Source organism: Symphalangus syndactylus, chromosome 24 (genome assembly GCF_028878055.3).
Source record: "Symphalangus syndactylus isolate Jambi chromosome 24, NHGRI_mSymSyn1-v2.1_pri, whole genome shotgun sequence".
Classification (NCBI taxonomy): Eukaryota; Metazoa; Chordata; class Mammalia; order Primates; family Hylobatidae; genus Symphalangus; species Symphalangus syndactylus.
In genome coordinates, this window is record NC_072446.2 from 44,650,756 (window position 1) to 44,672,518 (window position 21,763).

Genomic DNA, 21,763 nt, shown 5'->3' on the forward strand with positions numbered 1-21,763 from the left:
TTTTCTGGGCATTCAAAAAGAGTTTTATGTCTTAAGTTTTCTTCTATACCTTAAATTATCTTTGGGTCTTAATGAACTGGTCTTTAAAAAAAAAAAAAAACTTGAGCTTTTTCTTTTGAGTTACTGCTGTTTAAACAAATGTCTGGTGATCTTTGGCTTCCTTTTCATACTTTGAAATGAGGCAATGAAAAGGCTAACTGGAAGCTCTATGTTCTTGATAACTGATAAGCAGAGCTTCTATTACTGGGTCTCCATCCCCTTATATTCTACATGCCAAAATGTGAACAGCTTTACTCTCAGCAAGCAAAAACTACATTAGCCAATGAAATTTCTTTGTTTTGTCTTGCTTTTCAGATTTATTTATTTAATTTTTATTTATTTATTTTGAGACAGGGTCTCACTCTGTTGCTCAGGCCGCAGTGCAGTGGTTCAATCAGCCCACTGCAGCCTGGAGCTCCAGGGCTCAAGCTATCCTCCGGCCTCAGCCTCCAAAGTAGATGGGACTGTAGGTACATGCTACTGTGCCCCACTAATTTTTTTTTTTTTTTTTTTTGAGGTGGAGTCTCCCTCTGTCGCCAGGCTGGAGTGCAGTGGCACGATCTTGGCTCACTGCAACCTCCGCCTCCCGGGTTCAAGTGATTCCCCTGCCAGAGCCTCCTGAGTAGCTGGGATAACAGGCGCCTGCCACCACACCCAGCTAATTTTTGTATTTTTAGTAGAGACGGGGTTTCACCATGTTGGTCAGAATGGTCCCGATCTCTTGACCTCATGATCCACCCGCCTCAGCCTCCTAAAGTGCTTGGATTACAGGCATGAGCCACCACGCCCAGCCATGCCCGACTAATTTTTTAAAATTTTTTGTTGCCAGGCTGGTCTTGAACTCCTGGCTTCACGCGATCCTCCCGCCTATCAAGTGCTAGGCTTGATTACAAGTGTGAGCCCCTCACCAGGCCCTTTTCAGTTTTTTTACAGAACCTCCACCCAAATCTGTTCTTTGTTTTTCCTAGGGTAGAGGTGGCATCTGCAAATGCCTGGTTGCCTGTCACTTGAGGGGAGAGGAGAGTGGTAGAGGGAGGTACAGACTATTACATAACAACCTTCAATTTAATTCTTTCCTTTCAATATCACCAATTTCCATTCTCTATTCTCCACTTCATCATCTTCTTCCCCATTGATTTAATCTACTTGGCCCCTTCCTCTGTATTCTGGAAAAGCTTTTCAAGTGTGTCAACTGATTAGATTTTTTATATCTTTTTTTAATGTTAAGTTTTCATTCTACTAATAAATTTTGAGACTTCCCACAATCTTTTCTTATATGTCTTCCATCTCCCTTTTTAATTCTGATTGCTCACCTCATTGCTAGATCTCATTTCTTTTTATAAATTCTGTTCCTAAAAAGTACCAAAAAGAGACATTTTCTCAATTATTTTTGTTCCTTGAAGAAAATCTTTTTTTAAAGCATGCTGATCTATCCCTGCATCTAATATGCTGTGGTCTCTTTCTTACATTTTGTTGACCCTTTTCCTAATTCTTATTCTATCTTTCAATATGAAGATCTATTTGTCCATAAACAGATGAATGAATGCTCACTGGTTACTCATTATTTAGAAGTTTGCTATTAGGATCCTCCCCTTGTGGAGCTCATTGATGTAAATTTACATTACCAGATCATAGTTCCAGCAGTGGGAGAGTAAGAATGAGGAAGTTAGAGGCAGAAAACGTCCTAGCAGAGGAACTTCCCTGTACTGCTTCCCAGGAAGAAAAAGTCATCTATATGGATGACTCAGTTTGGCCCAGCACAAATGCCAAGTAAAAGCTGTGGCTGGGCCTGGCTTTCTTTCTCATGCTGGCACCTACCACATGAGGAACAAAACATATCTGGGCTAATGACTTTCTTCTGGGTATGGCCATATAATACAACACAAGTTTTTAAAATTAAGTTATTAAGTATAGCTCTCCTTCTCTTAGCCTGCAAAGGAGGCAAGAGCCTTTCTGGCTCAGGCAGTCATCAGGCCATCAGAGTGGAGTAGAGAAGGTACTGGCAGAGCCCGTCTGTAGGCCAAACTGCTCCACACCTCAAAGCACTGGGAAGGGCAGGGGAAAGAAGACTGAGGTGGGGTAGAATGAGATGGAAACAAAAGGAAAGTATCTGAAAATAAAAATGAGCAGCTACAGAAAAGGGCAGGATGCGGAGAGAGGGACCTAGAGAAGACCTATAGTAACTCTTCTTTTATGATGTGTACCATTTCCTCTTCATGGCCCATCCCATTTCCTAAAAACACCATCCTAATGTAAAGATCTACATTACTTTTCAAAGGTGTTTTTTGGAAGGAGATAATGTTCTTTTTGAATGTGACTTCACAGTGTGATGCACCTTAAGGTCAGAAAACCTCTCTCATTTGGGTTATGTCAACTATGTGGCCTCCCAGTGCACTTCTTCCAATGTGATTCTAGCTGCAGCCCAGTGGTTAGGAGCACAGACTCTGAAACCAGACCATTTGGACCTGGCCCCAGCTCTGCCTCTCACTAGCTCTGTGAAATTGGGAAACTCATTTAATTGCTCTTAAATGGGGATGTACCTCAGAGGGTTACTATACCTACCTCAGAGGGTTGATGTAAGAATGAAATCAGTCAATTCACATAAAGTGCTTAGAAAAGTACCCAGCATATAGTAGGCACTCAGACCTAGTTCATACAATTAATTAAAAATAAATATTACCATTTTTAATATTATAAAAATGTTAAGTTTCTTCTCTAACCCCTATGGCCTGCCTCCCTTCAAGCCCCTACTCTTCTAAGTTAGACAGCATTAATTCCCAGTAGGGGAAGCTTCCACAGTTTTGTGGATGTTCTGCTACTTGTAGTCAATGTGAGAATACTGTGATTTTAGAAAAGGAAAAGTGGAGTCCAAGTGTTATGCTTCCCTTCAGCCCCACAGCCCATGCTGCTCCATTTCAGAGGATGTGATAGTTCTCCCAGGCAAGCCTCCAGTCATCTGCTAGGGATGCCAGTACTTCTCAGAGGGGTAGAAATTAGCTCTGTGCCTTGCTTCTAAGGGACCCACTTACTCTCTCCCTAACAGGATGTCCCCATTTCTAGCATGACAATGTTCCCCGTCCCTGGTTTCCTGTACTGGGCAGGTCATTTCAGTGGGTATCCCATGGAGGCACATGGATACTCATGGTCATGCTGCTAACCTATTAGGCCATTTTCCTTAATCTGTACTCTGGACCACCCCCTGTCCCAGACTCACTTAAGAAATATTTACTGGTCATTTTCTAGATGCAAGGAATGCTGAAATAAAAGACACTGCTCTTACCAAAAAAGCTAATCTTTCCATTCCTCCAGTACATTGTACTTATCCAAATTCTGCACTGTCCCTTTCATTGCTCTTGAATAGTTCTCAAATTATATACATTTCTGAGGTACAAACAACAACAAAGTTATGTTTTTGTACTTAAGGAGCTTCCAGTACAAAGATCAGGGTGGGTGGGTTGGTAGGCAAGTGGGTGAGTGTGACAAATATGTAATAACAGGATCATAAAAGCAGTAGGAGAAGTCAATCTAGGGTGCTACAGGAGTAGACAGGAAGAAGAGTTAGCTGAGAATGGGGTAAGGGAGAGGAAGGACGGAGAAGAACTCCAAGAAGAAAGGACACAGGACCTCAGTCTGGGACTAGCCTTTAGCAGTAACTATTTTCCACTTCAAGTCTTCTAACTTGCTCCATGCCCTTGGGAGGTAACTGCCAGCTTTTTGGTGTTATAATAATGCACACTCACATGGGTTCTTCATAAAAACAGCCCAGTGGCAGATGAAAACTAGGCATACTGCTTTTCATACATACCTCATATTTCATGGTAAAAAATCCATCCCCTCCAATGCCCTCAAGTGCAAAGGCCTGTACAATTGGCCATTTCTCCACCACAAACATATCAAATATCTGCAAGTGTCCTATAAGAATCAAATACAATAACATATATCAGATACCATCCTGAATATAACAGTCTAAACCTGATCTAACATGGTTAGACAGGTATTGTTTCTCACGTGGTCACCAGGGCCTCACCTAGCAAAATAAAATTCAAACAGATAAAATGGTTAGATATTGAAACTAGAAATACAAAATGAAAGCCAAGGAAAATTCAAACCATAAACAAGTTACATTCAGATTTTTCTACAGTATATTGTAACATTCCAGTTTCCTGAGTAAATTAAGTAAAAAATAAGAGTAGTCTATTATATCTGACTTGCATCATTCAGTGGGAATAATTATTAACAGACCCAAACTTGGCTCCTTTCCCTTAAGAAACATAGCCAATCGGCCGGGCGCAGTGGCTCACGCTTGTAATCCCAGCACTTTGGGAGGCCGAGGCGGGCGGATCACGAGGTCAGGAGATCGAGACCATAGTGAAACCCCATCTCTACTAAAAATACAAAAAATTAGCCGGGCGTGGTGGCGGGCGCCTGTAGTCCCAGCTACTCGGAGAGGCTGAGGCAGGAGAATGGCGTGAACCCGGAAGGTAGAGCTTGCAGTGAGCAGAGATTGCGCCACTGCACTCCAGCCTGGGCGATAGAGTGAGACTCCGTCTCAAAAAAAAAAAAAAAAACCAAAAAAAAAAACATAGCCAATCAACTTCCTCAAGGGAAAACTACTAAATCAAAAATGTTCCTTTCTTGTAACAATAGCTTCAATGTGCAAGGTTTTTTCTTTTTGTTGTTGTTGCAATAGAAGCGCTGTTAAACTTAATAGTTTTTCCCTGTATTTTACACATCATTTAAAAACATGTCAGCATATCTTTTTAGAAGTTATCCAAATCTCTCTTTCTTATTACCAAGATGCTCCCACATCTATACTATACTCTTTGTATAGTAAGTGATACAGACATGTCAATTGTGCTAAATTCTGTATCAGTTCTTCTACCTGATTTTAGGCAGCCTGCTGTGTTGCTGCAGAAACTCCACAGTAATTAACACAAGCTTGCACAGAAAAGTCCCCATACTTAATTCTGCTTGATGTCTTTGGTAAAAACAGACGAAGGGGTTTCTCAGCTGAATGCCCCCAATGACAGGAAAAGTAGTGACGTTCTATTCACACACCATCTAAGTAAGGTTCTAGAAGGCTTGCTGTCAGATACTCACCTTGGGAGCTGTAAGGAATGCCAATTCTACTACAGTCTCGAACCATGTCCACAAAGCTGGCAATTTTAAATTCTTCTGCAGCTTCCTCATCTTCATACTAAAGAGAGAAATCAAAAGAAAAATAAGCTCTGATGAGATATCACACAAATTCCCGTATTTTCTCTGCATTTTATCAATCAGAGTTATCCCAAATGACATTTACAGAGGACTGCACCCAAGGAGGTGTTTCCAAAGCCAATCTTTTTCATTTGCTAGTCAGAAAGACTTGTTATTCCCTTATTTCATATTATACCCAAAAATCAACTGAAAATGGATCAGGAAACCTAAATGCAAGAGATAACACTTTTCCCCCAAAAAATCCTCCAAATACTCATATGGGAGGAAGTGTTCTTGACCAATATCAGGTCATAACTTTCATGAAATCCTAAATCTCAAATCCCAACTTGATTTCCAGTCAAACCCTTGAAAAGGGCCCAAAGGGAAAGAAAAACAGATACCAAGACATTCAAACATAGGAATGTCAGAAAGCTTAAAAAATTCTCCCAGGGAGCCAGGCATGGTGGCTCACGCCTGTAATCCCAGAACTTTGGGAGGCTGAGGTGGGTGGAACACCTGAGGTCAGGAGTTTGAGACTAGTCTGACCAATTATAACAAAGCCCCGTCTCTACTAAAAATACAAAAATTAGCCGGGCGCCTGTTGTCCCAGCTACTCGGGAGGCTGAGACAGGAGAATTGCTTGAACCTGGGAGGTGGAGGTTGCAGTGAGCCGAGATTGTGCCACTGCACTCCACCCTGGGCGACAGAGTGAGACTCTGTTCCCCCCCAAAAAAAAAAAAAAAAAAATCCCAGGGCAGTCCCTAGGCACTAATCCCCTAAGAGACGGGGTTCAGAATGGTGATGAAGAAGCAGGCAAGAAGTAAGTTCATAAACTTACCACTAGGTCCCAATCTGAATAGCCTCCTTTTGTCTCCACAGGCATACAATTTATCTATGAGGTAGCCTCAAAAGGAAATATGAAATTCACCACTTCAGATAACCTTTTTTATATAATCACACTCTGCAATTTGATTGCTGATCCTATTTCAGATTAACAATTTCCTTAAAGAGTATTCTTAGAGTGTCTCTAGGTGCCTGTCTTCTCTTTTCTTCTTACCTCATTTTCGGTCATGCAATGGAAATGCAGATTTCTCCAATGTGCCACATAAGGTAAGAGATAGCGAAAGTTTACAGGATTACAGTACAGATGGATGCTATCTGATTTAATCAATATAATTACATCTGTAAGAAAAACAAAATCAAAACACAAGATTGTCAAACACATTTCCTTTAGATATTTTCTGCCCACATAATTAGTAAAACCATTGAAACTACTTCAGAGACAATGTAACAAAATTCTAAACTGAAAATTATTTAATTAAGCACTGTGCCTTGTAAACCAAAAAGTATCTGAGACAAGTCTTGATCAATTTTGAAGTTTATTTTGCCAAGTTTAAGGACATGCCCGTGACATACCCTCAGGAGGTCCTGAGAGCATGTACCCAAAATGGTTGGATAACAGCTTGATTTTAGACTTTTTAGGGAACCAGAAGTTACCAGCAGACATCAACCAACACATGTAAAGTGTACATTTGGTTTGGTCCAGAAAGTCGGGGTCAGGAGTGAAAGGGTCCTTTCACGTCATAGGTGGATTCAAAGATTTTCTGATTTGGCAATTGGTTGAAAGAAAGAGTTAAGTTTTATTATCTAAAGACCTGGAATCAGGGCTGGGCACGGTGGCTCACGCCTGTAATCCCAGCACTTTGGGAGGTTGAGGCAGGTGGATCACAAGGTCAGGAGTTTGAGACCAGCCTGACCAACATGGTGAAACCCTGTCTCTACTAAAAAAAAAAAAAAACACAAAAATTAGCCGGGCATGGTGGCACACACCTGTAATCCCAGCTACTCAGGGGGCTGAGGCAGGAGAGTCATTTGAATCTGGGAGGTGGAGGTTGCAGTGAGCCGAGATTGCACCACTGCACTCCAGAATGGGCGACAGAGTGAGACTGTCTCAAAAAATAAAAATAAAAATAAATACAGACCTGGAATCAACAGAATGTCTGGGCTAAGAAAAGGGGTTGTGGAGACCAAGGTTCTTATTATGCAGGTGAAACCTCCAGGTAGCAGGCTTCAGAAACAATAGAAGGTAAATGTTTATCAGACTTAAAAAGGTACTAGATTCTTAGTTGATCTCCCCTGGATCAGGAAAAGACCTGGAAAGGGAAAGGGATTCTTTACAGAATGTAGATTTCTCCGACAAGAGACAGCTTTGCAGCGCCATTTAAAAATATGTCAAAGGAATATATTTTGGGATAAAATACTTAGATTTCTTTCAGGGTCTACTATCTGTTATGTGATGTATCTTACTGCTATACAATAGCAATTTGGTTGGTCTTAAGATCTGTTTTCTTTTTTTTTTTTTTTTGACAGGGTTTCACTCCATCACCCAGGCTGGAGTGCAGTGGCATGATACAGGTTCACTACAACCTCTGTCTCCCAGGCTCAAGTGATCCTCCTGCCTCAGCCCCACAAGAAGCTGGGGCTACAGGTGAGTGCCACCATGCCTGGCTAATTTTTATATTTTTTTTGTAGAGACAGGGTTTTGCCATGTTGCCCAGGCTGGTCTCAAACTCCTGAGCTCAAGTGATCCAGTCACCTTGGCCTCGAAGTGCTAGGATTACAGGTGTGAGCCACTGCACCTGGCCAAGATCTCTGTTTTCATGTTAATGTTGGTCAGTTAAGCCTGAATTCCAAAAGGAAGAGGACATAATGAGGCACTGCCAACCTCCACTTCCTATCCTGACTTTAACTCATTTTTCAGGTTTACTTTGGAATGCCCTTGGCCAACACGGGGGTCCATTCAATTGGTTGGAGGGCTTAGAATTTTATTTTTGGTTTACAGCTTCAAAGTGACTTTAGAACTTTCAAATGTTGACAGCAAGAATTTCCTAGTCCCCAAGCAATATTCCCACCACCAAGGCCCTCTGGGTCTGGCAATGCAGTTGCAGAACGAGTCAAAGAACAGCCTCCATCTACTGAGGCATAGTGTTTACATAGTCACATCTATGGGACCAGACGTGGCTGAGTACTTCACTGCAGAGGTCAATACCATATGGAAACCCCACAGCCTAAGGCCACTGAGGCAGGGAAACAGCACCAAATATGGCCAGTGACTAGTTGTCCCTCAGACATCAGTGTCTAAAGCTCTCAGCTGTTGGCTCATCTGGCTCTAAGGCAATTGGAGGCCCAACGATACTGCTTGTCCCTTTAGGAAGAGTTATTGTGTGCAGTGGTGAGCTTTGTACGCAGGAAAGACTGGGAGGAAGGAAGTAGAGGCCAGTGGAAAGAGCTGCTATAAACAGATCAGCAGCTTACAGATTTAAGGAATAGTCATCAATGCTCATGGGTCAAGTAAATAAAGCAATCCCAAGAATGCAAGTAAACCTAGGTAAACGGAAGAGCCATGGGATGGGGTAGACTATTAAAGCAGTTTGACAACTGAGGACAAAGGCAGTCATACTTCCAGAAGAAAACCAGAGAGGCCCCATTCTACGGCTCCTCAGAAACAACAGCCATCAGGCCTCTTAATAAGATGGAACTAGATGTTGTCAGAGGTGAGAAAGGCACACGAGTAGGGGCGGAGAACACCTGACGCAGCAGGTGTAGGACAATGCCAAAAGGGTAATATAGTGTGACAGACCACACCTGACGAAAACATCTTATAAGCCCAATAAATACTGACCACATGTGACCACACAGCTGAGCGGCCTCCTGAAATAAAACTCCATGGGTCTGGCCTTTTAAGCCACTCTAAGCCCCACGCCCGGTAAGGCCCAGGGTGTTCCAGGGAACACCGGATGTAGCAGCCTCATCACTGTTGACTCTTTAGGTAAGCACCAGAGTCAAAGGGTAGCAAAGGGTGGGATGGAGGCCCCTCTCATCTCTCAGCATATTGGTCTTTCTCACACACTCCCTCCAAGAGCCCTTCCCTGAGTCATTTGTAGACCACCTGCAGAGGAATGAGAGTTGGATATTACCTGGAGACTGAGGGCTTCTGGTGTGTATTATACTCTACAGTAAAATGTAACATGCCTCAAAGAATTAGGATCCAGTAAGAGACATAACATAGTAGTTACTAAACCTAAGTAAGCATTCCCCAAATCTCTTAGAAGTCTGGTGTTATCACTATGAACCAAAGTTTAACAGAGTTTACAGTCAGGTAAAAGAGGAAGGCATATGAGAATGGGATGAATAGGTAAACTATTTAAAAGCTGCTTTTAGGCTGGTGCGGTGGCTCATGCCTATAATCCCAACATTGTGAGGCAGAGGCAAGCAGATCACCTGAGGTCAGGAGTTCAAGACCAGCCTGGCCAGCATGGTGAAATCCCGTTCCTACTAAAAATACAAAAATTAGCCAGGCATGGTGGCGGGTGCCTGTAATCCCAGCTGCTCGGGAGGCTGAGGCAGGAGACTCCACCAGGAGACGGAGGCTGCAGTGAGCCAAGATCACACCACTGCACTCCAGCCGGGGTGATAGAGCAAGACTCTGTCTCAAAATAAATAAATACATAAATAAATAAAAGTTGCTTTTAGAAATAAATTCATGTTGGCCTTTCCCCCTCCCATATGAGATCGAAATGTAGAAATCTGGTGATCTCTGCTGCCCAACTACTTGTATAAACAAATTTATTAATTTATAGGAAAATGCTCATTTCCTAAGCACCCACTGTGCCAGGTAAAAAGATAAAAACAGGCTAGGCGGCGTGGCTCACAGCTGTAATCTCAGCACTTTGGGAGGCCAAGGCGGGATCACCTGAGGTCAGAAGTTCAAGACCAGCCTGGCCAACATGGTGAAACCCCGTCTCTACTAAAAATTCAAAAACTAGCTGGGCGTGGTGGCGCATGCCTGTAATCCCAGCTACTCGGGAGGCTGAGGCAGAGGAATCTCTTGAACCCAGGAGGTGGAGGCTGCAGTGCGCCAAGATTGCACCACTGCACTCCAGCCTGGGCAACAGAGCATGACTCTGTTTCAAAAAGAAAAGATAAAAACAAAAATAAGCAAAAAAGCACACCTTTAAGAATTTAAACTATTTCCTTAATTTCAGTACTGTAATGTCCTTAGCAACCTCGGCTGCGGTGAAATGTGTGGCTGGTACGAGCTGCCAAGATTACTTTTTTCTAAACCAGCAGATGTTGTATAACGTAAGGAAAAAAATATTTTGTAATCAAAATCTGAAACCAAATTTGAATGGAAAAAAATTTAATGGAAGGAGTAATTTCAGTCTACTCTTTTTGCACTTCCTAATAAAAAGGAAAGCTTTAATCAGTCTATAAGAATAAATACTACTAAGGACTTAACCAGAGAAGAATTTTCATATATACCAGACCAGGATTTCTCAACCTTGGCACTACTGACAGTTTAGATCAGCGAATTCCTTGTTCTAGGTGACTGTTCTGTGCATTGTAGATGTTTAGCATCATCTCTGGCCTCTATCCACTAGATGCCAGTGGCATCCCCTACCCAGTTTTGACAATCAAAAATGTCTTCAGACACTGCCAAATGTCCCCTGCAGGACAAAACTGTCCCCAGTTGGGAACTACTGCACTAGACACATAGCAATATTATTTCACATCAGATGTTTGTTTTCATGCCTCCCCCAGCTGCCTCACAAGAGCTGTCTGTCTCTTGTCCACTTTTATTTTGTCTATTCCAGTGTCTCCTGACCTATCTGGCATACAAGACATGATTCTAAATATGTGATATCAGAGATAGCTCCTGGGCAATAGCCCCCAGCAACATCAACACAGGCAGAGTGTCTCAGTGCTACAGAAAGGGGAACACAAACAGAAATCCAGCATTATAGTCACAGGCATCTTCATGAATTAAAGTCACAGAGACAATAATTCCCAAAGACAGCAGGACAAGGAGCCTTTGTTCCTCGGCTGATAAGCCACAAGAAATCTTCCTTGTAGGAGCTGCCTGCAGGCCCATCCTTACCTCACAACTGAAGGTGCTTTCACAGGACAACACCATATAATCTGAACCGTTAGCATGTAGAGGCAATGGGCAATTAAAAGGAAAACCAGTACTTTGCCAAAAAGAGATAAAGCCAAACACTGATGTTTACTTGTTTCTCTAAAGCAGAATTAGTAAATATATTCTGAAAACTACTTGTTGCTACTAAATATATCAGCAAAGAAAAAATGCCGTGTTTTTTCATTCTTTAAAAAGCAAACATTTACTGGGGTTTTGGACTATTTTAAATTTTTTTCCATAAGAAGACCATAAAATAAGGATCCAAATAAATAAACTTCTTACTCTTTTATCACACAGAGTTTACCAATATATACTTACCATCTAGCACTTCTTCAGAAAATCCCGTTTTCTCAAAATCACTGGTATTCTGATTGTACAAACCAAATAGAAGATAATTTGCCAGCTCTCTGCAGCCTTCATTGTACCTGCTATCGATTCCTGCAAGGCAAAGGAGGCTCTGATCAGCTGTACTGTACTATGGGGAGCAAATGAGCCAATAATTTGCCCCTGCTCAGCAAAACCCTGATGATCAAGCTGAAGGATGCAGTTCAGACCGGTTTTGTGCCAGAAACCAAGCTAAGCAATTCTGTGAAAGAAACAGGTCTCAGCATCAAGTACCTTTACCTGAATTCCAAAGTCTTGTAATTGAGATAATCAAACAGCACAGATTATGGAGCCTGTTAATTTCTGAAAAGGATTCATCTTGGAATGCTTTCAGTTAGCTTAAGAATAAGGGTGAGAAAAATCTTCACCTTTCAAAGAGATCTTTACCAAAACACTTGGGATCAAACAAAGGCAGATTAAGGTGGCTTGAAAAGAACCCAATAATGTGAAGAAGAGGACATGTGAGTGGAACCACAAACACCCATCACTTTACAATTATGAGGCTCAAGGTCTGGCACTGTACTAGATGCTGGGGTATGGTGGTGAACATGCCTGCAAATGACCCTCATGAAGCTTACAGTCTAGAGGGGCTGAATTAGAGACAAATAAAAAGGAAATTAAACAATACTGTCTTCACTACCATCTCTCAATGCTTTAGGTATATATTTATTACCTAGTTCCTGATGTCTGTGAAGTCTCAGAGTATGACTCTGGGCAAGAGGGACATGTCATGGCAGGAGGTAGCTATATATGTGAGGCTAAAAGAAGGGCTTAAGGCAGAAGTAGCTCCAAAAATGGGCTTCCTATCTCCCTGATAGCTCATCTAACCTCATTAAAACAGCAACAAATTTCGGGGGAACAAGAACTAGGAGGACACCAACTCACCGCTTATTTCATATTGGTACTATTACTAATACCTTCCTGTGAACAAAAAAAAGCCAAGTTGCCCAAGCCCTGAGTCCAACCTTGTTAAAAGCACTGACCTAGGATGCAGAGGATCCCATCCGGCCGAGACTTGCTGCTCTGGGTGAGGATGCTCTGAACCTGCCGAAGTCGGCTGCAGCTGCAACAAGAACAGAAAATGGTTCCCTGAGTGCCAGGACAGCCCTGTGAGAAGAGCAGCATTCTGTGTCCCACAACGGAGGCATAAGGAAGAGGAATGACTTTGCTAGGGATGGAAATTGATTCTTGTCTGGTTCTGGTATCAGAACCATAAAATGGATTGGGAAGGTTCCTTTCTCTTTTATTTTCTGGAAGAGATTGTGCAGAATTGGTCTGAAGACTAAGTCTGACCTGCTGATTACAAACTCCTCAATAGAGGATGAAGCCAAAGTCCCTCTCTCATGGTCAATGGTGGAAAGGATTAAGACTCAGCAGCTGACTCCAAGAACTTCCAATGACTTTTCATTTTCGAAGATTTTTCAAAGAAGAGTTTCCACACTGATCACCCTACTTGTGGTCCTCATCAGTCTGTCTCAAAAACAAATGCAAACTAAACCCCCAAACTGGCCTGAGAACCTAAACAAAGCTCTAATTCATCCTCACAGCTATCCATATAGGGAGTGTCAGCAGAGAATACTTGCTTCCATTTCTGTGCAGACCTATTATTCCTTCAGCCCTAGGGATAGCCCTTTGCTCAAGCAAAATGTGAGGCACTCTCAGACATTCACATTCTTCTAAGGACCCCATTCTCTCCGTACCCATCCCCTCCTTCCCAGAAGCTCCAGAGAGAGGCGCCCGATTTCCTGCTCAAGACTGATCCTTCCACCTGGTCTCATCATCATCTCCAGGTCCAGGATCTGCCTCTACTATTCATTCCCTAACACTTTTTTTTTTTTTTGAGATGGAGTCTGGCTCTGTGGCCCAGGCTGAAGTGCAGTGATCTTGGCTCACTGCAACCTCTGCCTCCCAGGTTCAAGTTGATTCTCCTGCCTCAGCCTCCTGAATAGCTGGGATTACAGGAGTGTGCCACCACACCTGGCTAATTTTTGTATTTTAGTAGAGATGGGGTTTTGCCATGTTGGCCAGGCTGGTCTCGAACTCCTGACCTCAGGTGATCCGCCCGCCTCATGCCTTACAGGTGTGAGCCACCACGCCCAGCTTCCTAACACTCTTATATTTAATACTTTCTCTACAGTCAATATAATCCCAGTCCTACTACATCATTATTAACTAACAGCCTCTACAAACCAACTACACTAATTCTTCCACCTATGAAGCCAGGTGTCATCCCCATCCCTTACTGAATCTGCTCCAGTACACTGCCTTACACTCACCTCAAAACCAAAACAGTATTTACAGCCAAACTACACTATTTCTCTTCATTAATTCCTGAATTCTTTTGCCCCACTGGATTCTTTTTTTTTTTTTCTTTGAAATGGACTCTCACTCTCTCGCCCAGGCTGGAGTGCAGTGGCACAATCTTGGCTCACTGTAACCTCCACCTCCTGGGTTCAAGCGACTCTCATGCCTCAGCCTCCCAAGTAGCTGGGCTTATAGATGTACACCACCATGCCTAGCGAATTTTTGTACTTTTTAGTAAGAAGGTTTCACCATGTTGGCCAGGCTGGTCTTGAACTCGACCTCAAGTGATCCACTCGCCTCAGCCTCTCAAAGTACTGGGATTACAGGCATGCACCACCACACCCGGCTGCCCTGCTGGATTCTTTTTGATGTTCCTATGCCCCAACTGATTCACTCCATGACTTGGTGGTCTTCATCACTATCTTCCATGAAGAGTTTCATAGTCTTACATGTGATATCAAAATTAGACAAAGATAGTACCAAAGACTATACTTTCAGGGATCATTTCTATAGTTCATTATTAGAGAGGTCTCTCTGAATGAGTAGAGCACTAGAAACCACAGAAGGAGGCACAGTGGTCTCTCCTGAGCATAAAGCTGGTTTTTGATGTTGCTTTGCTGCAACTGCCATTCGTCATTGATGACTGTTTTCTTCCTCTGGGAGAGTAAGAGGGAGAGGACGCTGTCTGAGTGTTTCCCCTTTAATCATCAGTCAAAAACAAAAAGTATCAAAAAGAGAAAGAAACCTACAAACCAAAATCCATTATGAATATAGATGTAAACATCCTTTTTTTTTTTTTTTTTTTTTTTTTTTTTAAAAGAGATGGGATCTCATTAATGTTGCCTAGGCGAGACTCGAACTCCTGGGCTCAAGTGATCCTCCCTCCTCAGCCCTCCTGAGTAGCTGGGATTACAGGCATGCACTACCACACCTGGCAAATTTTTTTTTAATTAAATGTAAACACCCTTAACAAAATATAGTAAGTAAAATTCAGCAACATGTAAAACAACTATACACTAGGACCAAGTGGAATTTATCACAGGGATACTCGAGGCTGGTTCATTATTCATGAATCCATCAATGTAATCCTTCATATTAACAGGCTAAAGAAACTGATGCAGAAAAATCGCTTAATAAAAGTCAACACCCATTCATAATAAAAACACTCAGAACTGACGGATATCCCAACTACACTAATTTGATCTTTATAAATTATATGAATGTACCCTGAAAATGCGCCTATCTATTATGCATCAATTAAAAAAACAGAAAAAAAGCCACTCAGATAACTAGAAATAATTTCCTCAACTTGATAAAGATCATTTAAAAAACCCACCAAGCGAAGTTTGTAATTACACATAATGGTCAAAGTCTGAACGTTTTTCCTCTAAGGTAAGGAAGAAGATGAGCATGTCTACTCCCATTATTCCTATTTAACATAATACTGGAAGTTCTAGCCAACAGAAAGGCAATAAAAGGAAGTAAAAGACACATAGGTTGAAAAGAAAGAAAACTGTTCCTATTCGCAGATATGTCCTATTTGTAGATGACATGATGGTCTCTGTAGGAAATCTTAAGGATTCTACCAAAATTCCTAGAACTAATAAGTAAGTTCAACAAGGCTTCAAGATACATGATCAACATATAAAAATCAATTGTAATTTTTTTTTAGAAACGGGGTCTTGCTCTGATGTCCAGTTGGAGTGCAGTGGTGTGATCATAGCTCACTGCAGTCTCTAACTCCTGGACTCATGGGCTCAATCGATCCTCCTACCTCAGCCTCCCAAGTAGCTGGAACTACAGACACATGCCACCACACAAGCTAATTTTGAAAAAAAATTTTGGAGAGACAGGATCTCACTTTGTTGCCTCCCTAGGCTGGTCTTTAATTCCTAGCTTCAAGTGATCCTCCCACCTTGGCCTTCCAAAGTGATGGGACAATTGTAACTTTATAGGAAACCAAAATTTAAAATACAATACCATTTATAATCTTTTAAAAATTAAATACCTAGTTATAAACCTAATAAAACATATACAGCACTTACATGCTAAAAACTACAAAACACTGATTAAAGAAATTAAAGAAGATCTAAATAAATAAAAAGACATACTATGTTCATGGATTAGGAACCTCAACATAGTACTGATATCAATTCTCCCCAATGTGATAAGTTTAACACATCCCTATGAAAATCCAATATTTTTTATAGATGTAGAAGAGATTATTCTAAAATTTACATAAGCCAGGAACAGTGATACAGGTCTTAGTTTTGGCTACTAGGAGGCTAAGATGGGAGGATCACTTGAGTCCAGGAGTTCGAGGCCAGCCTGGGCAATATAGTGAGACCTCATCTCTTAAAAATAAAATAAACAAATAAAACTTATAAGGAAAAACAAAGGAACTAGAATAGCTTAAATTTTTTTTTGAAAAAGAAAAAGTGGGAGGAATCACTCTACCCAATGTCAAGACTTACTGCATACCTAAAGTAATCAAGACTGAGTGGTACTGGCTAAGGGACAGACACATAAGTCAATGGAACAGACAGAGTAACCAGAAACAGACCCACACAAGTACAACTAACTAATTTTTAACAAAGGCACAAAAACAATTCAATGTTGGATGGATAGTCTTTTCAATAAGTAGGGCTAGAATAACTGGATATCCATAGGCAAAAACGTAAATCTCAACCTCATATATTATACAAAAATTAAAGCATCACAGATCTAAATGTAAAATGTAAAATTATAAAATCTTTGGAAGAAAACAGAAGAAAATATTCTGGCCCTAGGATTTGGTGAAGAGTTCTTACACTTGACACCAAAGTGTGATCCATAGGAAAAAAAATGATAATGTGGACTTTATTACAATTTTAAAGTTTTGCTCTATGAAAGACTGTTGAGAGAATGAAAAGACAAGCTACTGACCGGGAGAAAATATCTGCAAACTACACATCTGAAAAAGAACCATAAGTGGAATACATAAAGAACTCTCAAAACTCAATGGTAAAAAAACAAAAATCCAATTAGAAAATGGGCAAAAGGCATGAAGAAACAATTTGTCAAAGAGGATACAGAAATGGCAGAGAAGCCCTATGACAACATGCTTGACATCATTATCCATTATGAAAATGCAAATTAAAACCATGAGATATTACTATACATCTATTAGAATGGATAAAATGAAAAACAGTGACTACCCAACAGTGAGAATTCAGAGAAACTGGATCACTCATATATTTCTGAGAGAAATTACAGAAGACAGCAATAAATGAAAAGATACCCTCTGTTCATGCATTGGTAGACAATATTGTTAAGCTGTCAATGTTACCCAAAGCAATCTACAAATTCAGTGTAATCCCTTCTCAAATCCCAATGATGTTTTTTACAGAAGTAGAAAAATCCATTCTAAAATTTATATGGAATCTCAAGAGACTCTGAATATCCAAAACAATCTTGATAAAGATTAAAGCTGTAGAACTCACACTCCTGATTTTAAAACTTACTACAAAGCTACAGTCATCAACAGTGGGATACTGGCATAAGACAGACATACAGACCAATGAAACAGAATAAAGAGACCAGAAACAAACCCTCACATCTCTGGTCAAATGATTTTTGACAAGGATGCCAAGACCACTCAATAAGAACAGTCTTTCCAACAAATGGTGCTGGGAAAACTAGATATCTAAAGAATGAAGTTGGACCTTACCATACACCATATAAAGAAATTAACTCAAAATGTATCAAAGACCTAAACATAAACCTAAAACTGTAAAACTTTTATAAGAAAACACAAAGGAAAATCTTTGTCACATTGGATTTGGCAATAAATTCTTGAAAATGTCACCAAAAGCCCAGGCAACAAATAAAAAAATATATAAACTGGACATTTAAAATTTAAAACTTCTGTGCATCAAATGACACAACCAACAGAGTAAAAAGACAACCCATCTATATAACTCAACAACCACCACCAAAAATTCCAGTTCGAAAATGGGCAATGAAGCCAGGCAGGTGGTTCATGCCTGTAATCCCAGCACTTTAAGAGGCCAAGGTGGGGGATCTCTTGAGCCCATGAGTTTGAGACCAGCCGGGGCAACACAGGGAGACCCTGTCTCTACAAAAAGTAAAAAGTAAAAAAAAAAAACAAAAAAAACCCACAAACAACAACAACAAAAGAGCCGGATGTGGTAGCATGTGTCTGTGGTCCCAACTACTCATGAGGCTAAGGTGAGAGGATCATCTGAGCCCAAGAGGTTGAGGCTGCAGTGTGAGCTGTGTTCACGCCACTGCACTCCAGCCTGGGCAACAAAGCAAGACCCTGTCTCAAAAAAAAAAAAAAAATTAGCCAGATGTGGCAGCATGTGCCTGCAGTCCCAACTACTCATGAGGCTAAGGTGAGAGGATCATTTGAGCCCAAGAGGTTGAGGCTGCAGTGTGAGCTGTGTTCACACCATTGCACTCTGGCCTGGGCAACAGAGCAAGACTCTGTCTCAAAAAAAAAAAAAAAAAAAAAGGCAAAGGACATTTCTCTGAAGAGGATATGCAAATGGCCAAGCACACGAAAAGAAACTCAACACCACTAATCATGAGAGAAATGCAAATCATAACCATAATGAAATATTACTTAATATCCATTAGTATGGCTACTATAAAAAAAACTAGAAAATAACAAGTGCCAGCAAGGATTTGGAGAAATTAGAACCCTTGTGCACTATTGGTGGGAATGTAAAATGGTGCAACCACTATGGAAAACAGTATGGCAGTTTCTTAAAAAATTAAAAATAGAATTACCACATGATCTAGAAATTCCAGTTCTGGGTATAAATTCCAGAGAATTGAAAGCAGGGACTGAAAGAGATACCTGTATACCCATCTTCATAGAAGCACTATTTGCAACAGCCAAAAGGTGGAAGCAACCCAAAGTAATAAACAAAATGTGATACATACACACAATGGAATATTATTTAGCCTTAAAAAGGAAATTCTGACACATGCTACAATATGGATTAATCTTGAGAACATTATGCTAAGTGAAATCCAGCCATAAAAGTACAAATCCTGTTTGATTCTACTTTTTTATGAGGTACCCAGAACAGTCAACTTCACAGAGACAGAAGGTAGGTAGAATGGTGGTTGCCAGGTGCTGGATGGGAAAGGGAATGGGTAGTTATTGTTTAATAGGTACAGCTTCAGTTTCACAAGATGAAAGGTTGTGTGGATGGATGGTGGTGATTTTAGTTTAACGATGTGAATGTCCTTAGTGCCACAGAATTGTACACTTAAAAGTAGTTAAAATGGTAAATTTTATGGTATGTGTATTTTTGTGTGTGTGTGTTGTTTTTTTTTTTTGAGACAGAGTTTCGTTCTTGTTGCCTAGGCTGGAGTGCAATGGTGCAGTCTCAGCTCACTGCAACCTCTGCCTCCTGGGCTCAAGTGATTCTCCTGCCACAGCTTCCCAAGTAGCTGGGACTACAGGTGCACACCACCACACCCAGCTAATTTTTCTATTTTTTTTTTGTAGAGACGGGGTCTCGCCATGTTTCCTAGGCTGGTCTCAAACTCCTGGGCTCAAGCCATCTGCCCACCTTAACCTCCCAAAGTGATGGATTACAGGTGTGAGTCACTGCACCTGGCCAATTTTAAAAATTTTTTTAGAAGTTAAAAATAGTCAGCTGGGCATTGTGGCTCATGCCTGTAATTCCAACACTTTGGGAGGCTGAGTGGGAGGATCAGTTGAGGTCAGGAGTTTGAGACCAACATGTGCAACATAGCAAGACCCTGTCTCTACCAAAAAAAAAAGAGAAATAGTTTTTAAAAAGTCAGCGTTATAAAAAACAAAAACAACAGAGAGGGAAAATTCTTACAGTGTAAAAAGGATTAAAGAATAACAACAAAATGCAATCTATGAACTTTAATTTTTTTTTAGAAAAGGAAAACAGGCCAGGCATGGTGGCTCATGCTTGTAATCCCAACACTTTGGGAGGCCAAGGCGGGAGGATCGCCTGAGGTCAGGAGTTCGTACCTAGCCTGGCCAACATGGCAAAACCCCGTCTCTACTGAAAATACAAAAATTAGCCAGGCATGGTGGCGTGCGCCTGTAATCCCAGCTACCCAGGAGGGTGAGGCAGAAGAATCACTGGAACGCATAAGGCAGAGGCTGCAGTGAGCCAAGATCACGCCACCGTACTCTAGCCTGGGCAACAGAGCAAGACTCCATCTCAAAAAAAAAAAAGAAAAAGAAAAATGGAAACATCTGTGAGACATCTGAGAAAACTTGAATATGGACTGTGTATTTGATGCCATTAGGGATCTACTGTTAATTTTCTTACGTATGGCAATGTTATCATGGTTATGTAGTAGGATGTCCTTTATCTTAGATGCATAAGGAAATACTTAGAAGCGAAATGTCAATGTCTGCAACTTACTTCAAAAAGGTTTGACATAAAAGAAGACAGATTGAGGAAAAGAAAAAAGATAAACCACACGGCAAAATGTTAAAAACTGTGGAATCTATCTGGTGGGTATAGCAAATATTCATTGTACTATTCTCTCACTTTTTTTTTTTTTTTGAAGAGTCTCATTCTGTTGCCCAGGCTGGAGTGCGGTGGCACGATCTTGGATCACTGCAACCTCTACCTCCTGGGTTCAAGCAATTTTCCTGCCTCAGCCTCCCTGTAGCTGGGATTACAGGTGCGTGCCACTATGCCCAGCTAATTTTTGCATTTTTAGTAGAGACGGGGTTTCACCATGTTGGCCAGGCTGGTCTCAAACTCCTGACCTCAGGTGATTTGCCCGCCTTGGCCTCCCAAAGTGCTGGGATTACAAGTGTGAGGTGCCACGCCTGGCCTCTCACATTTTATGTATGGTTTGAACATTTTCATTATAAAAATATGGGGGTGAGAGGAAAGAAAGTCTTAGAAGCAGCAAGGCTGAAACAGCAAGACGATCAAGATTAAAGTGAGAAAAACTTTTTCTGGGCCATGAAGATTGCCTGCCTCTCCCCACTTTTTTACGTTTAATAGAAGGCTGATCTTGCAATCATTCTCTGCACTAGAAATAGTTCATTGAGTTGGTCCTCTGACCCACTTCCCAACCCATCAGACAGTAGGCTGCTTTACTGCCAAGGTTACCCAGAGCTCTTTGGTTTTCAAAGTTACAACCAGCCAGTGACAAAAGCATGAAAAGGTCAGGTGACCAAGAAAAAAACAGCTCCCCAACTACTGCTGTACAAAGCCAAGACAATACTGAAAACAGTTTCCTTTCCACAACTATGTTATCCAAAGAAAGTGCAAGCATATAAAATGTAGAAAGACCTTCTTCTTCCCAGAGATAAACACTGTCCTAATTAGTGTTTCTTATTTTATTATCAAATGGTGAAACTAAATTCAATTCTTTCTTTCCTTTGTATATTTTCTGCTTCCCAAATTTAATTATTAACCAGAAGATAGTCTTTTATTCATCACTGAACCATGAAACGTGTCACTTAATTATTTACCTTTTAATTAAAAAAAAGAAAACCTAGTAAGTATTAAAAACCCACAATGACCCACACTCCCAGCAGCCGGAATTAACCACTGTTAATATTCTGGCATATTTGCTTTTTTCTACGTTACTGCTTTTTAAAATTATGTATGTTGAATATTTACTGTCTATTTTGAGGGAGAAAAAGGAGTATTACATAAAAACCTAAAGTCATCATTGATCCTCACCCCCCAGAGGTCACTACTATGAGTTTGTTGTGTATCCAACCAGTCTTTTTTCCTTCTTTTTTTTTTTTTTTTTTTTTTTTTGTTTCATGAGTTTTTTTTTCTTCATGAGTTTCACTCGTGTTGCCCAGGCTGGAGTGCAACAGCGTGATCT

General features: G+C 40.9%; 1 protein-coding gene and 1 non-coding gene across 3 annotated transcripts in view; one reads left to right on the forward strand and one right to left on the reverse strand.

Moving 5' to 3' along the window:
- DNAAF9 (dynein axonemal assembly factor 9) overlaps positions 1 to 21,763 on the reverse strand; it is a 171,286-nt gene that overhangs the window by 129,400 nt on the left and 20,123 nt on the right. For both annotated transcript variants that reach the window (XM_055264885.2, XM_055264886.2), the window contains exons 2-6: positions 12,580 to 12,659; positions 11,531 to 11,650; positions 6,293 to 6,417; positions 5,140 to 5,236; positions 3,845 to 3,951 (exon numbers count right to left, since the gene is read on the reverse strand). In XM_055264885.2, coding sequence (XP_055120860.1) covers positions 3,845 to 3,951; positions 5,140 to 5,236; positions 6,293 to 6,417; positions 11,531 to 11,650; positions 12,580 to 12,659 — 529 coding nt within the window. The remainder of the gene's footprint in view (positions 1 to 3,844; positions 3,952 to 5,139; positions 5,237 to 6,292; positions 6,418 to 11,530; positions 11,651 to 12,579; positions 12,660 to 21,763) is intronic.
- On the forward strand, positions 14,383 to 14,594 carry LOC129474969 (small nucleolar RNA U3). Its single transcript, XR_008654711.1, has one exon. It is a non-coding gene; the product is annotated as a small nucleolar RNA U3 (small nucleolar RNA).